General features: G+C 55.0%; 1 protein-coding gene across 1 annotated transcript in view; it reads right to left on the bottom strand.

The window, feature by feature from the left end:
* Positions 1 to 12,156, bottom strand: part of Kcnip1 (potassium voltage-gated channel interacting protein 1) — a 312,467-nt gene extending 300,311 nt beyond the window's left edge. The window contains exon 1 of the mRNA XM_005334131.4: positions 11,657 to 12,156. Coding sequence (XP_005334188.1) covers positions 11,657 to 11,744 — 88 coding nt within the window. The 5' untranslated portion in view covers positions 11,745 to 12,156. The remainder of the gene's footprint in view (positions 1 to 11,656) is intronic.
* Between the last annotated feature and the right edge of the window lie 1,053 nt (positions 12,157 to 13,209).

Below are 13,209 nucleotides of genomic sequence, written 5' to 3'. Positions count from 1 at the left end.
GGATGAGGGATCCCCAGCAGCCTTACCAAAGGAAAGTGGATGGACAGAAGGACAGGAGAAGACAGGTAAGAGAACTGGGGCCTTTCAAGGGCAGGCATAGCATAGCACTCAGGGAGTGGAAAAAAGACTTGGAGGCCAGGATTCAAGGGCCAGCCTTGCCTCTGGCCTGCTGAGTGGCATTCCTGGGCCTGAGGCTTCTCATCAGCTGGGTCAACCTCTCAGTTCCCACCAAGGACCTACTACGCGCCAAGCCCTGGGTCTGGTGCTGAGGAAGCAGCAATGGCCTGGATGAAGTCCCTGCCCTCACCGAGCTGGACTCTCCGTGGACGAGCTTGGTCATAATATACCTGGGAGTAACAGGAAGACGCTGGGAATAAACAGGTTCCAGATATCTAGTGCACTGCGGGAGCTACAGTAAGGAATGCCGCAAGTCTTCTGGAAGACTGTTAAGATAGACCACACACAAAGGGACACGTGGGAAGAGAGGGGTATGCTAATGAGCTTGACTGTAATAATCAGTTTACTATATAGTTGTGGATCAAAATATCACTCTATACCTTAAATATATATAACTTCAATATTTAAAATAAAACAGTGCAGAGCATACAATGTCATTGCAGGGGCAGGAAGTGCTAAGCAGGAAAACTGGCAGCCTTAGGGGCCAGGGAAGGTAGAAGTGAGGGTGGCGAGGAGGAGGGGCTCCGTGGAGGAGGGGCTCCGTGGAGGAGGGGCTCCGTGGAGGAGGGGCTCCGTGGAGGAGGGGCTCCGTGGAGGAGGGGCTCCGTGGAGGAGGGGCTCCGTGGAGGAGGGGCTCCGTGGAGGAGGGGCTCCGTGGAGGAGGGGCTCCGTGGAGGAGGGGCTCCGTGGAGGAGGGGCTCCGTGGAGGAGGGGCTCCGTGGAGGAGGGGCTCCGTGGAGGAGGGGCTCCGTGGAGGAGGGGCTCCGTGGAGGAGGGGCTCCTGCGGAGAAGGGCATAAATGAAGTGCAGGGATGGCTCAGGGCAGGTTCCCCCAGAAAGCACCCAGCTCCCAACTCCCTGGGGAACAGGAGTGTGGGCACCTGAGGCTGAGGAGCTGGTGTTCCTGGACAGCATGGCCTGGGGTCTGGGGTGCATCACCGGTCAGGGTGGGGAGAGGGAAAAGGAAACAAGAGGAAGGGAACAGAAACCCAGCGGGCAGGGCATGCAATGCTTGTCTGCATTTGACTCAAAAGGTGTCAAGAATCCACAGGAGACAGCTTCCAACAAAAGAATTACGTGATCTACTTTGCCTTTTAAAAATATGTGAAGGGTGTGCACTGTGGGCACATGCCTGAAATCCCAGCAGCTCGGGAGGCTAATGCAGGAGGATCTTGAGTTCAAAGCCAGCCTCAGCAACTTATCGAGGCCCTAAGAAATTCAAATATATATATATATATATTTATACACACTCACATATATGTATACATATGGGAATCGTCCACCATGGATGAATTTATAAACACATTGTAGTGTGGCATACAATGGAACATTCCATTATTTCTGAAAAAGGAATGGAATTCTGACACAGGCTACCACACGAAAGGACCTTGGAAGTATTATGCTAAGTGAACCAAGCCAGACACTAAGGGACAGACTCTGTTCACAATTCCACATACATGAGGTCCTAGAAGAGTCTGCAGACAGACAATAGAGATGGTAGCCAGGTCAGGGAACGATGGGGAACTATCATCTGTAGAGATTCGGTTTTGTGAGATGAATAATGTTCTTGAGGGGCTGGGGATATGGCTCAGTTGGTAGAGTGCTTGCCTTGCATGCACAAGACCCTGGGTTCTAATCCCCAACACCCCCCCCACACACACATACAAAAGGTTAAAGAAAAGCTAGAATTATTTTTTTAAAAAAAGAACATTCTCAAAGTGGATGGTGGCAATGGCTGCCCAATATTTGAATGTGTTTAATGCCACTGACATGTACACTTAGAAATGCCTAAAGTAGTGAATTTAATGTTCTCTATGCCTGCAATTGTAGCAATCTTCTAGGGCTGTCATGACAGAATCATGCTAGGGCTGTCAAGTGCCTTAAACAACAAATTAATCTTGCACGTTCCAGAGGCCAGAGGTCCAAGGTCAAGGTGCTGGCAGAAGGCACCTGCAGCCTCTCTCCTTGAGTGCAGCTGGCCGCCCTCTCACTGCTTCCTCACGGGCAGTTTTCCTGTCCTGCACGTCCCTGCTGTTGTCCCTCTTCTTCTGAGGACACCAGTCCTACGGGATCGGGGACCCACCTATGACCTAATGTAACTTTACCTCTTTCAAGGACCTACCTCAAAATACAATCACTCTGGGGGTTAGGACTTCAACATATGGATTTAGAGAGCCAGCTCAGTCCCCAGCAGAGGGTAGGTGAAGGGCTGAGGGATCTGACTGAGAGAGTTCCTTTAGCACTTGGTCTTCGAAGTCTGCTGGGTGTGTGAGACCTGGGCAAGCTAGTCCACCTCCCCAGGCCTCAGGTGGGGAATAAGAGTGTACAACCCACACAGACAGAACTGGATTGCATGTGGGGATCCCACGTTTGCCCCCACAAAATGAGTAGCATTTGATGGGTAGTGACAACTATCCTTCCTCACGTGGTCCCTGTTGCATGGGGAATGACAGGCCACTGTTTCTGGACTCGGGCAGTGTGGGCAGTGAATCAGTACCAGGGTGTTGTGAACCACTCTGCAATCCAATATGCCTCCTGGCTCAGACATGTCCTAGGCTTTGAGTGACAGCTGGTTCCAAGCTGATGTTTGCAGATACTGAGCAGCAAGCCTGGGCCTGGCTCAGCCTGCCAAGCACAGATGGTTAGCAAATGTCACTCAAACTGGCTCAGGTTAATGAAAAAATTACAGAGAGAAAATTAGGGTAGGCTAACTCCAGCTTCTGAGATCCAAGCCCCAGAGTCACATCTTCCAACCGGACCTCGGTCCAGTTCTTTGCCTCCAAACAACCTCATCTTAGCAAGAAGTGAAAGTGAGCCAGGCTGGAATTACAAGTGGAAGTGGGGCAACAGGTGTTCCTTTAGGACTGCCCTTGCTTTTGGGAAGCCTGGGGCTGGCTTTGTGCTTGGGGCAGTGATTTGTGGTGTCAACTGGGGAACTCAAGTTTCAGGGGTCTTCCCCTAGATTGTGTTTCTTTCATCCAGACAGAGGCCTGGAAACCTTGATTCCTGAAGCAAGTAAGCACACATGTTGCCTCTTGGTCCAGCTGGGTTGTCTTCCTACTCCAGGTCTGATTTTAGAAATGGAGGTGGTGCAATGTGGTGGTGGTGGTGGGGGGGGTTGTAGGGGATCCTGGAGACAGCCCAGGACTCCAGTTCTAGCTCTGTCCCCTGCTGGCCAAGGGCCTCCAAGCCAGTCCCTTCTTCTTTCTGCAGCTCAGGCCTTGTCTCTAGGTTCTCATGTGTGTTAGAGGCAACGCTGGCCCAGAGGGCGGGCAGCGTGGGTCATGTGAGTGGCGCTGAACTGATGGTTATTAAACCTCAAAATGCAGACCCGGAAGGAACCCCTGGAGTCAGCAATTCCTCCACTTAGGGATAAAGACACAGAGGCTCAGTGAAGGGAAGCCACTTGCCCTGTGCAATGGATTAATTAATAGTGCTCATGCCCCCAAGTTGTAATGTTGAAGTCCTAGCACCTGGTGTTGATATTCGGAGGTGATTAGGTCCTCAGCAGTAGGATTAGTGGCCTCTTGTAAAGGCCCCACAGCTAGCTTGCCCTCCCTGCTCCATGGGAGAATGAAAGAGGGAGAGGGCGCTCGACAGAACTGGGCCATGCTGGCACTAGATCATGGACTTCCAGCTTCAGAACTGTTTCCAGAAATATAAGCCACCCTGTCTGTGGCCTTCAGTGATAGCATTCTGGACGGACTATGGGAGCAAATGTAAGGATCTGGATTCAAAGCCAGGTCTGACTCCAAAAGCTGTGGCTCTGTGCACCTCTAGGAACACATCAGGGAATCAGTGGCTTCAGCCAGAAGACATGAGGTTGGGCTTGTGTGCATGGTCCTCCCGCCCTCATCCTACAGGGAGGAAGGGCTTTCTGCTGCCCTCATCCTGTTCATCTGTGAGGGCACAGGGAGGGTTGCTCACGGGTAAAACTAACCTCCCCTCCCCAGGCTCTTCCTGGGGTCCCCCTCCTCCTCCCGGAGCCTGGGGAGCTGTGTGGTTTCCTCATCTCTCCTCCCCCACCCAGTAAGACTTCCTCAGCTCCCTGCCCCTCTGTGGGACCCTCAGCTGCTAGGTCCTCCCTCCTGCTTTCCACTCTGGGTAGGAGGAAGAAGCTGATCTCCCCTGAATATCCACGGACGCCTGGGCAGGCACCATAATGGCCAGCTTCACAGATGGGCAGCGCAGGCTTGCAAGAGGCCAATGCCTGGGTGGAGCAGGAGAAAGCTGGATGGGAACAGGGACAAGGGGGACAAGGTCCTCGGTCTTGCTTATACCAACCCCTCATCTTGTTAAGGTCACTCTGGCTGGTCACTTCTGTCAAACTCTGCCCACGGCAATTCAGAACAGGGAGATGGGGAGTGGGAGGCCTCATAACCAGCCAGATGAAAACCAGGCCTCAAAAAGAGGCAGCCCCCCCCCCTCCCGGCCTGCCATCGAGGGCAGGGGAAGCCTTTCTCTCTCATTAGTTCAGCGTTCACGGGGTGCAGGTGCCTGAGGCACCGTGGACATCCGCCCACAGCCAGTGGCACTGCGTGGCTTGCTTTCTGGGGCAGGGGTTGGGGGATGGCCAATAAATACACAGACCACTAGATAAAAGGGACACTTTCAGCTGTTGACAAATTTTCCATTACGGAACTTGTCACTGAAGCGACTGGCAGTCGCTGAGACAGTGCGGAGTGGCATTGCCCCTTGAGAGGAGCCAGAAGACAGCGGGACCCACGTGGCCTTGCTCCCTTCACCTTGACCTCTTCTGGCTTCAAGTCTGAGTTGAAGCACATGAGAAAAGAAAGGCAGGGGCTGGACGTCTTCCCTCAGCTGTTAAGTGCCAGGTACTGTGTGTGCCACCATCTCACTGGGCCTCCTGTGGCCCTGTGACATGGGAGTTATCGTCCTCATTCTAGAGTAGAGGACACAGACTCAAGACGGGGAGTGGCGGATTTCCTGCTAGGCCTGACGGATCTGAAGATGGGCCCGCAGGGTCGAAGGCCTGGGGACCACTAGGGTCTCGGCAGTAGGGCCAGGGGCCTCGGACCTCAGGGGTGCTTAGAACCTGAGGTGCTTGTCTCCTCCCTGTGCCATGGAACAGCAGCTCACGGTACCCTCCTGCCTGCTGGGGGACCCAATTCCAGCTGCTTTTAATTTGAAACAAACTAGCTGCTCCCCCGTGGTCCTGAAGTTAATAGGCGTCTGCGCAGCCATGCTGGGATAAGCAGCCCCGGACAAATCATTCCTTCATGGGATCAGGGTTATACGGAGGGAGGCTGGGAGACCCAGAGAGCAGCAGCCCAGCAGGTGGGGGAGGGCCAACTTCCTCTTCCCCTCTATAGGACTCGGAGACCCCAGAGAGCACCCTGCCTGCAAAACTGGACCAGGGAGTGTGGGTCTGTTCCCGGGGGTGAGGACGGTGAGACCTGCAGGCTGGGATGGGGCCTGGGGGAGCTTGACCTGGGACCTGAGAGGCAGATGGGGACCAGGAGCCCTGGTGGTGGGGCTCTCTGCCCCCAGCAAGGTGCTGGCTCTCTGGAGGGTACAGGGAGGCAGCAGTACCTGCTGAGCGTGACATTAGAGGTGCCTGTCCTACACAGCCAGGACAGCGAGCTGAGGACATTCCTTTCCCCAGCAAGGGACGGGCTTCCCGTGGGATGGGCAGTGTCTCCCCTTTGGTAGCCTCTTGCAGGTCCCAAGGTCTCCAGGGTGAAGGCCAGTGCTTTCCCAGACAACCCCCAGCTGGTTCCTCAATGCTGGACCACCTGGTGCCCCAAACCTGGCACATGTCCCATGATCAAGACCACCTCTCACAGTTACCCCAGACGGAAGAAGGGAGAGCTGTGATGGAGGCTCCTTCTATGTGTCTGAAAGGTGCCCTGGCCCCATGTGCCTGTGTGATAGGTGACAGGGACTCTGGGAGAACTGGGAACATGGTTGTCTGGCTGACCTTGGCCTCTGTCACAGCCCCTTACACAATAGGTGACTGCTCTGAAGACAGCCGGGGACCCTGATGGAGGCAAGGTGGGCAGCAGTGTGGGCAGCGCCATCTCCTCCAGCCCCGTGAGTGCAGCACACGGTGCCTGGCCTTGCTCCTGGCCTTGCTCCTGGCCTTGGTCCTGGCAGGGTGTGGGTTCTGGTCCCAGCTCTGCCCCCCTCTAGCTAGGCCACCTGGGTTAGCTAAACACATTTCCTTCTCTGTCAAAATGGAGACTGCAATCCCTGTTTCTGGGGTTGAGACTGGCGTGTGGCAAGGGAGGTGGCCAGGGCACAGCACTACAGGGAGGACTCTCCTCACCCCCTGCAAGCAGGCTGGGCATATGCCCACCAGCTGCCAGCCCTTACTGACATGATCCCCATCCTATGAAAAAGCACCCTGAACAGTTGGTGTCACTATGATCTCCAACTAAAGGGGGGACCTTGACTTGGGAGCATGTGTAACTTGCTTGCCTCACAGATGGCTGACAGCAGAGTTGGGACCCGAGCCCAGCCAGCTGAAGGCAGAGCTCATCCCCAGGTCCAAGGTCAGCCTCTTGAGGACCTTGAGCAGCAGCAGGGAGTTCCCAAGAGGTACAGTGTGTCTCTGGCAGGTCTGGAGCAAGGTCCTGGTCCTGTCTTATGGGGAAAGGAACACCCTGGGCCAGAGGGTGGAGGTAATGAAGCTCCAGGGCTTTGTCCTTGACATAGATCTCATCCCCCTCTTTCTCCTCCCTGCCCAGAGCCTCACGGGTGGCCTGGACAGGGCTAGAAGTTCCCCTGGACTAGGTCCCTCCCTCCTGCTTACTTTGGCTTTGTTATCTGCACCTGGGGCAACAGATTTATTCCCAGGGTGCAGAGGAGATGACTTCAGACCTCCCCAGCCAGAGTGCAGCCTCAACAATTTCTGGCCTCCAGTTCTGTGTGGGGGAGCTGGGTCGCTGGCTGGGCAGACCAAGGGACAGACCCCTGGTTTCCCAGGCATCTGAATCAGGGACTGGGCTTTCCAGTGAAATAGCAGGTGAGGGCCTGGCTCAGAGTCAGGCTCCGACCTCCTGATGAGGGAATCAGACAGGGGGCAGGCTCAGCTGCCCTCAGGACAGCCAGATGGTAGCAGGAAGTGAGTGGAGTAACGTCATCCAGTATCTGGGCAGCAGGTCCCATGCCTTCCTAGAGTGCTCTCGAGGGGTCTCTCTGAGTCTGTGCTGGACACTGATGAAACCAGCAAGGAGCAGGGGTGGGGCCTTCCCTGAGGGCTCACAACCCCAAGAGTGTCAGCTAATGACCACAGTCACATTAGGGACATACACTGAGTAGTATAGTGGCTCAGATGCAGGTAGCTTTAGAGACATCACCTGGTGTGATCCTGTAAGGAGGGTGCCATGGTCCCATTTCACTGAGTAGGAAACAGGCCAGAGAGGAGACAGGGCCAGCCCAGCCTTTCCAGTGTGTTAGGGACCCTGCGATGTCCTAGGCTTGGCACCAGGGACACCTCCCAATGTGCTCATGGTTTGCAAACTTTCTTTCCTTCCTTCCTTCCTTCCTTCCTTCCTTCCTTCCTTCCTTCCTTCCTTCCTTCCTTCCTTCCTTCCTTCCTTCTTTCCTTCCTTCCTTCCTTTCTCTCTCTCTCTCTCTCTCTCTCTCTCTCTCTCTCTCTCTCTCTTTCTTTTTAATATTTTATGGTTGTTGGTGGACACAATGACTTTATTTTATTTCTATGTGGTGCTGAGGATGGAACCCAGTGTCTCACACATGAGAGGCGAGTGCTCTACCACAGAGCTACAACCCCAGCCCCAACTTAAAAAAAAAAAAAAAAAAAAGAATCTCTAAATTAGAGAGAAATCCAGTACGTAAAACAAATCAAAGTAGAGCTGAAGTTGTTGGAGCGGGGATGCCAGAGGCCTGCCCACCCAGCCTCCCCTCCTGGGGACAATATAAGCCCTTAGGAAGCTCAGGCAGAGTTCTGAAGGCTTTGTGTGGCTGCAGCCACACCCTCTGGCAACAGACCCAGCTCCTGCACCTGAACAGCATTCAGAGGCGGGCACTGAAGAGGTGGGGGTGGCCATCGGCCAGTGCCTCCTGGATCAAGCATCTCAGGCCACCCGCTGGATGTAGTGTTTCTTTCACTTGGACCCATAGTGGACCTCCCACCCTGAGCCCCACTCTAAACTTCAGCTCTGGCTACAGTGAGAGTGAAGCGAATTGGTCCTGTTCACAGGGCTGTGCACTAGTGGGAAAGACAGCTTTCTCACCATCTCCTAGAGGAGCAGGATCACCAGTGGCCATCAGGGCTAGGAAAGAAAGGCTCCCGGTTGGAGAGGCCTCGTATGTGCAGGAAGACCCGAGCCATTCATCTCTGCAGCAGGCCACTGATGAGAAATCTGGGCCACCAGGTCCCTCGACCAAGTGCCCTAACAGGCAGAATGGGGAACAGGGGTCCCCAGTCATTCTTATTCCCCAAGTAGACGTAAGGCCGGCGAGAAATAATAGTTTGTTTCCAGGACCAGAATGAGGTGCCTGGACAACAGATTCTGCATTCCCACCCTGAAAGGGACAAAGAGAACTCGTGCTCTGGAGGGTGGATTCTTGCACATCTAGAACTCAGTGCAATGAATAATGGATAAAGGAAATCACGACTCAAGCCAGAAACCATTAAGCAAGCATGCTGTGTCCACGTAGGGCGGATCTAAGTCCACCAGGGAGGTCCGTGAGGGAGAAAGTCTCTTTCTGGACTCTGCGCAGACCTTCCTTAGCTCCAGCCCTGGCCCTGATCCTAGGGTCATCATTTATTTAATGAATATTTAGCAAACACCTGGGTTGGGCAGAATACCAGTTGCCCTGCACATGCCTGGCGCAGAGCCAGGACTGTGTAAACACCGGGTCCTCTCCGTAGAGCTGAGGCCAAGGCCACAGATACAGACAGACATGCCCCTCTCCTGCTGCCCCGGCAAGCTGCCTCCCTGAACCCCGGCTGCAGGAAACTCAGTACTGAAGCAGGTCAGAGGAAGACTAGGCAGCTACTCTGTCCCCAGTGCTGGTCCCCACGGAGCCCCTGTGTGTCAGGTGGATCTCAGTTTCTAGGATTATGAGCGGGGGGTGGGGAGCCCTCCTCCCTCTGCAGCTGGTCTTTCTGCAGAGGCCAACATACCAAAGTTGCTCTCCCAGCCAGCTTCAACCCCCTCGCCCCTGTTCAGCTCTGCCTCCCCTCCCAACCCCTCATCTCAGCTTAGATGCTACATTTGGAGGAGGCCCCAGTCTGCCCAGGAACAGTGCAAGTTGGCTGCCAAGCTTCCCTGCATCTCAGCCCTTCCCCGCGATGTTGGCGTCCCAATTGGTACCCATGTGTTAGGACTGTGCCCTGCGGACTGTGGACTTCTCGGTGGAGGGCTTCTGTCTGTGATTCCTGTGTCCTGCGTCTCATGATGAGCAGAGCATGCAGGAGGTGCTCAATAAACACATGCTGAGTCAATGAGCACAGGCGAATGAGCAGAAGAAAACATCTTCTCGTCATTCATTTCTCATATGCTCATTTGTTCAGATAGCCACCTCTGCTGTCTAGCTGCCCGTCTGTCTCTCTTACACACACACACACACACACACACACACACACACACACACACACACACACACTCCTGTGCACACACTCTCTCCGTCTGCCCACTCGCTTTCTCACACTCACCCTTCGTGCCGCGTCGTGTCCATTCTGGACTATGTTCTTACTCTGATGCTGCCTGGGTGGACAGACCCCTCTGCAGTCCATTAAGCGGAAGAGTTTCTGACCTGAGCCCTGCAGGGGCCATGGGAGACCCTCCTCTCTCTGCCTCTGCCCCTTCCTCACATCTGCAACTACTCCAGAACGGATCCCATGTCTGTACTTCCTCAGACCCTCCCAGTGGTGCTTGGAGGTGGACAGGATGTCACGGACGCATTGTACAGTTGGAAAAACTGAGGTCAGGGAGGCTGTGGCTTGCCGAGGTGGCAGAGCCAGAGCTGAGACCCGGCTTTCCCCACTCAGACCAAAGCCCTTTTTGGTGGACTTCTGGGAGGCTGGGACTGGAGGTTGCTGCCCATTCTGGGTCTTGGTACCTGTGGCACAGGAAGCAAACCTTGAACTGGAAGCACCGTGAAACCTCCTCTCCCCCTCACTCCCTCCTCCTCCAGGAAGTGAGAGCCTCTGCCACCATGGCCCCTGGCCTCCTGTGCACCCCTCTCCAGGCCTCCAGTAATTCAGGCCAGGCAGCCTGACACACTGCCCATCACCATTGTTCAATCCACGTGGGTATCTGCAGGGACAAGAATCCCTATTTCAGAAAGACAATAAAGAAGGATCAGGAGCCCCCAAAAAGCCTAAGAAAGGAAGTAAGCGCAATCTCGCCATCCCCATCTGTGCTGGCTACTGGATTTACCCAGGCTGGGTGTACTGGGCAGCCGGGTACCTGAGCCATGTCCGGAGAGCTGGCCACCCACAGCTTTATCTTCTCTCATTGCTATTTTTCAAATTCCCAGTCAAGGTTTTAGGGGCCTCCTTCCCTGAATATTCTGCCTGCTGCTTCCGGTGCCTCGTCCCCCAAAAGGACTCGTTCTTCCTGAAAGAGGGCATGAATATTTAAAGACATTATTTTCAGTCAATGGGACCTCATCATTCTGCTGCTCTCCCTTTAAATTTATCTCTAGAAAGTTTGCCTGAGTGTCTCTGAGTGGCCAAACCTCCCTCATACAGAATATAAAATGGGGTCTTTGAGAAGTTATCCCCCATTTTGCCAAGGAGACCAGGGCTGTTGGCCCTTTGTGGGGCTAATGATGCCCAGACTGTGCTAATTCTGGTCCCCAGCCATCCTTCCTGGGCTGCATGGAGACTTAAGCCTGCAAACTCCCTGCTACCCCAGTGCTCAGAGAAGCAGGAAAATCAGACATGGACATGGGCAGGAGATAGGGAGGCACAGGGCTCCCAAAAGGCAGACAGAATGATGACCAAAGTCCCAGAAGCATGGGACCCTAGACCCCAAGAAAGAGCTCTTGGCACATGACTGCAAAGCCAACCCAGAATGTGGATTCACAGGTACACAGTGAACTCAGGCCCCAGATCCCCTCCAGCTGCCCCATCCTGGGTCTGTGCTCTGCAGATCTGCTCACAGCCCACCGCATCAAATCTCTCTTATCAACAAGACACAACACTCCCCTGGTAACTTCTTGAAACTCCAGTCACGCTAAGCCGCTTCCCGTGCTCTGGGAAGGGTTCTGTTCCTCTCCCCGCCCTTAACCAATCAGCCACACACCACCAACTCCATTTCCAAAGTTCCAGGCAATTATAACCGGCTGAGCTCCCTGGCAGGGTGCCCGCCTACACAGAACCAGGACCCAGGTTGTCAGCAACCTCAGATCCCAGCCACCGTTTTTCCACAGTCTCCTCCGAGAACTGGACACACCACAACAGCCACACTGGCCACACCGAGGCAGCGTGACCCATCAGACAACATCAGGACAGAGTAAGAGTCAAGGCCACTTTCCCTACCTTTGCTGAGGGTCCCGGTGATGAGCTTAAAGATGGTCTGGGCAAATTTCACGAAGCCGAGCTTGCATCTTCTGGAACAGCCGCTCATGGTGGCAGAGGGGAGGCAGGCTCTGCTGTCAGCACCCAGAAGGGACAGTACCCTCCCCGAGTGCCCCTGGAACTCGGAGGCTGCCTAGGTGAACCCCGAGAGATGGGTGCACCCCAGAAGCCAGGCTCCAGGAAGAGTACAGCCTCCTCTGCAGCACGTCCAGCTTCTGCATCCAGAGAGCCTGCAGGGCGAACCCTCCTCCTCTCTCCACCCACTGCCACTGTCCACTCAAGTCCTCACCACGGGAGGACCTCGGGGTGCAGGGCTGGGACGGCACTGCCGGCACCAGCGCTCACGGAACCGGGGAGGAGAGTGAAATTGAGCAGAGCAGGGAGGGAGGAGCTGAGCCCTCGCAGGCTTTGCTGACTGTCTTCCGAGCGAGCATGGCAGCGGTAATGTGGCAATTAATACTCCAGTCAGAGGGAGGGGACAGCCACGCAGCAAAAGCTCAGCCCCACCACCTCCCTCGCTCGCTCTCCTGCTCCTTCCTTCCTGGTTAATCTAATAGATCAATTCCCTGTGCCTCCATCAGGACCTGGGAGAACTCCCCACAGAGATGAAGCCGCGGCTGGATCTGCTCTCAGTAGAAAGTTTGCAGGCAGCCCTGGGCATCCTGGTTTGCATTGGGAAACTGGCTGAGTGGGGAGTCCCTGGGGGGCTGTCCTGTGCACATAGAGGAGAGAGCCTGCTCTGCCCCACCCACAGCCTCCACATAAGCAGCAGGTGTGGCCTCCTCCCTGTGTGGGAATGGCCAGTGTCACCGACTCCCTCCTCCTCGCTGCAGGTGCCCCACTCAAAGCCAACCGCTCAGTTCCAGGTTCCACCCCTGCAGAGCAGGCCTGAGTCTGCTCTACCCCTGCAGGACAGCAGAGGATGCCACCAGGCTTGTCTGGATGGAGACAGTGTTGCTTAGAAAAGGGACACCCCCTCACACCCTGCGTTGAGATTTGACTACAATGCAACACCCTTAACAGCCGACCTGCAAGGCATTCTACAGATGAGGATCCATAATGGCTTGGCTGTTATTCAGGACCAGGACTGTGTGGGTGGGAAGGGACCACAGGGGACATCTCAGCCCCCACACCAGCCCCATTTTGCTTTCTTCGGTGAGTCAGAAGGCCCTGTAATGACCAAGGGCGCCATCTGTGAACGCAGTGTGGCTGCACCGAAGGTGGTCAGGAAATCCGCCTTCCTCTGACCTGAGCCTGCCCTGGGACAGTCTTTCTCTTTTCCATCACCTTCTCTTCAGGTGACCTGCTTGTGGGCTCAAGAGGAATGGATTGCTCAAGAACTGCAGAGCAGAGACCCCCGTGGACAAGTGTCAGACAAGCCAGACCCAGGCACCATGTCTTCGCTGTCCTCCGGGGAGTCTCAAGGAAGCCTGTCTCGAAGCCACCGTCCCTCAGGATGTCCCCAGCCCATTTTAGCTCCGGGAAGCACAGAGCCGAGCCCCAAAGCCCCCCAG

The sequence above is a fragment of the Ictidomys tridecemlineatus genome, chromosome 1 (assembly GCF_052094955.1).
Source record: "Ictidomys tridecemlineatus isolate mIctTri1 chromosome 1, mIctTri1.hap1, whole genome shotgun sequence".
NCBI classification, from domain to species: Eukaryota; Metazoa; Chordata; class Mammalia; order Rodentia; family Sciuridae; genus Ictidomys; species Ictidomys tridecemlineatus.
Note: the sequence above shows the minus strand (reverse complement) of the source record. Positions and strands in the feature narration are given on the sequence as shown.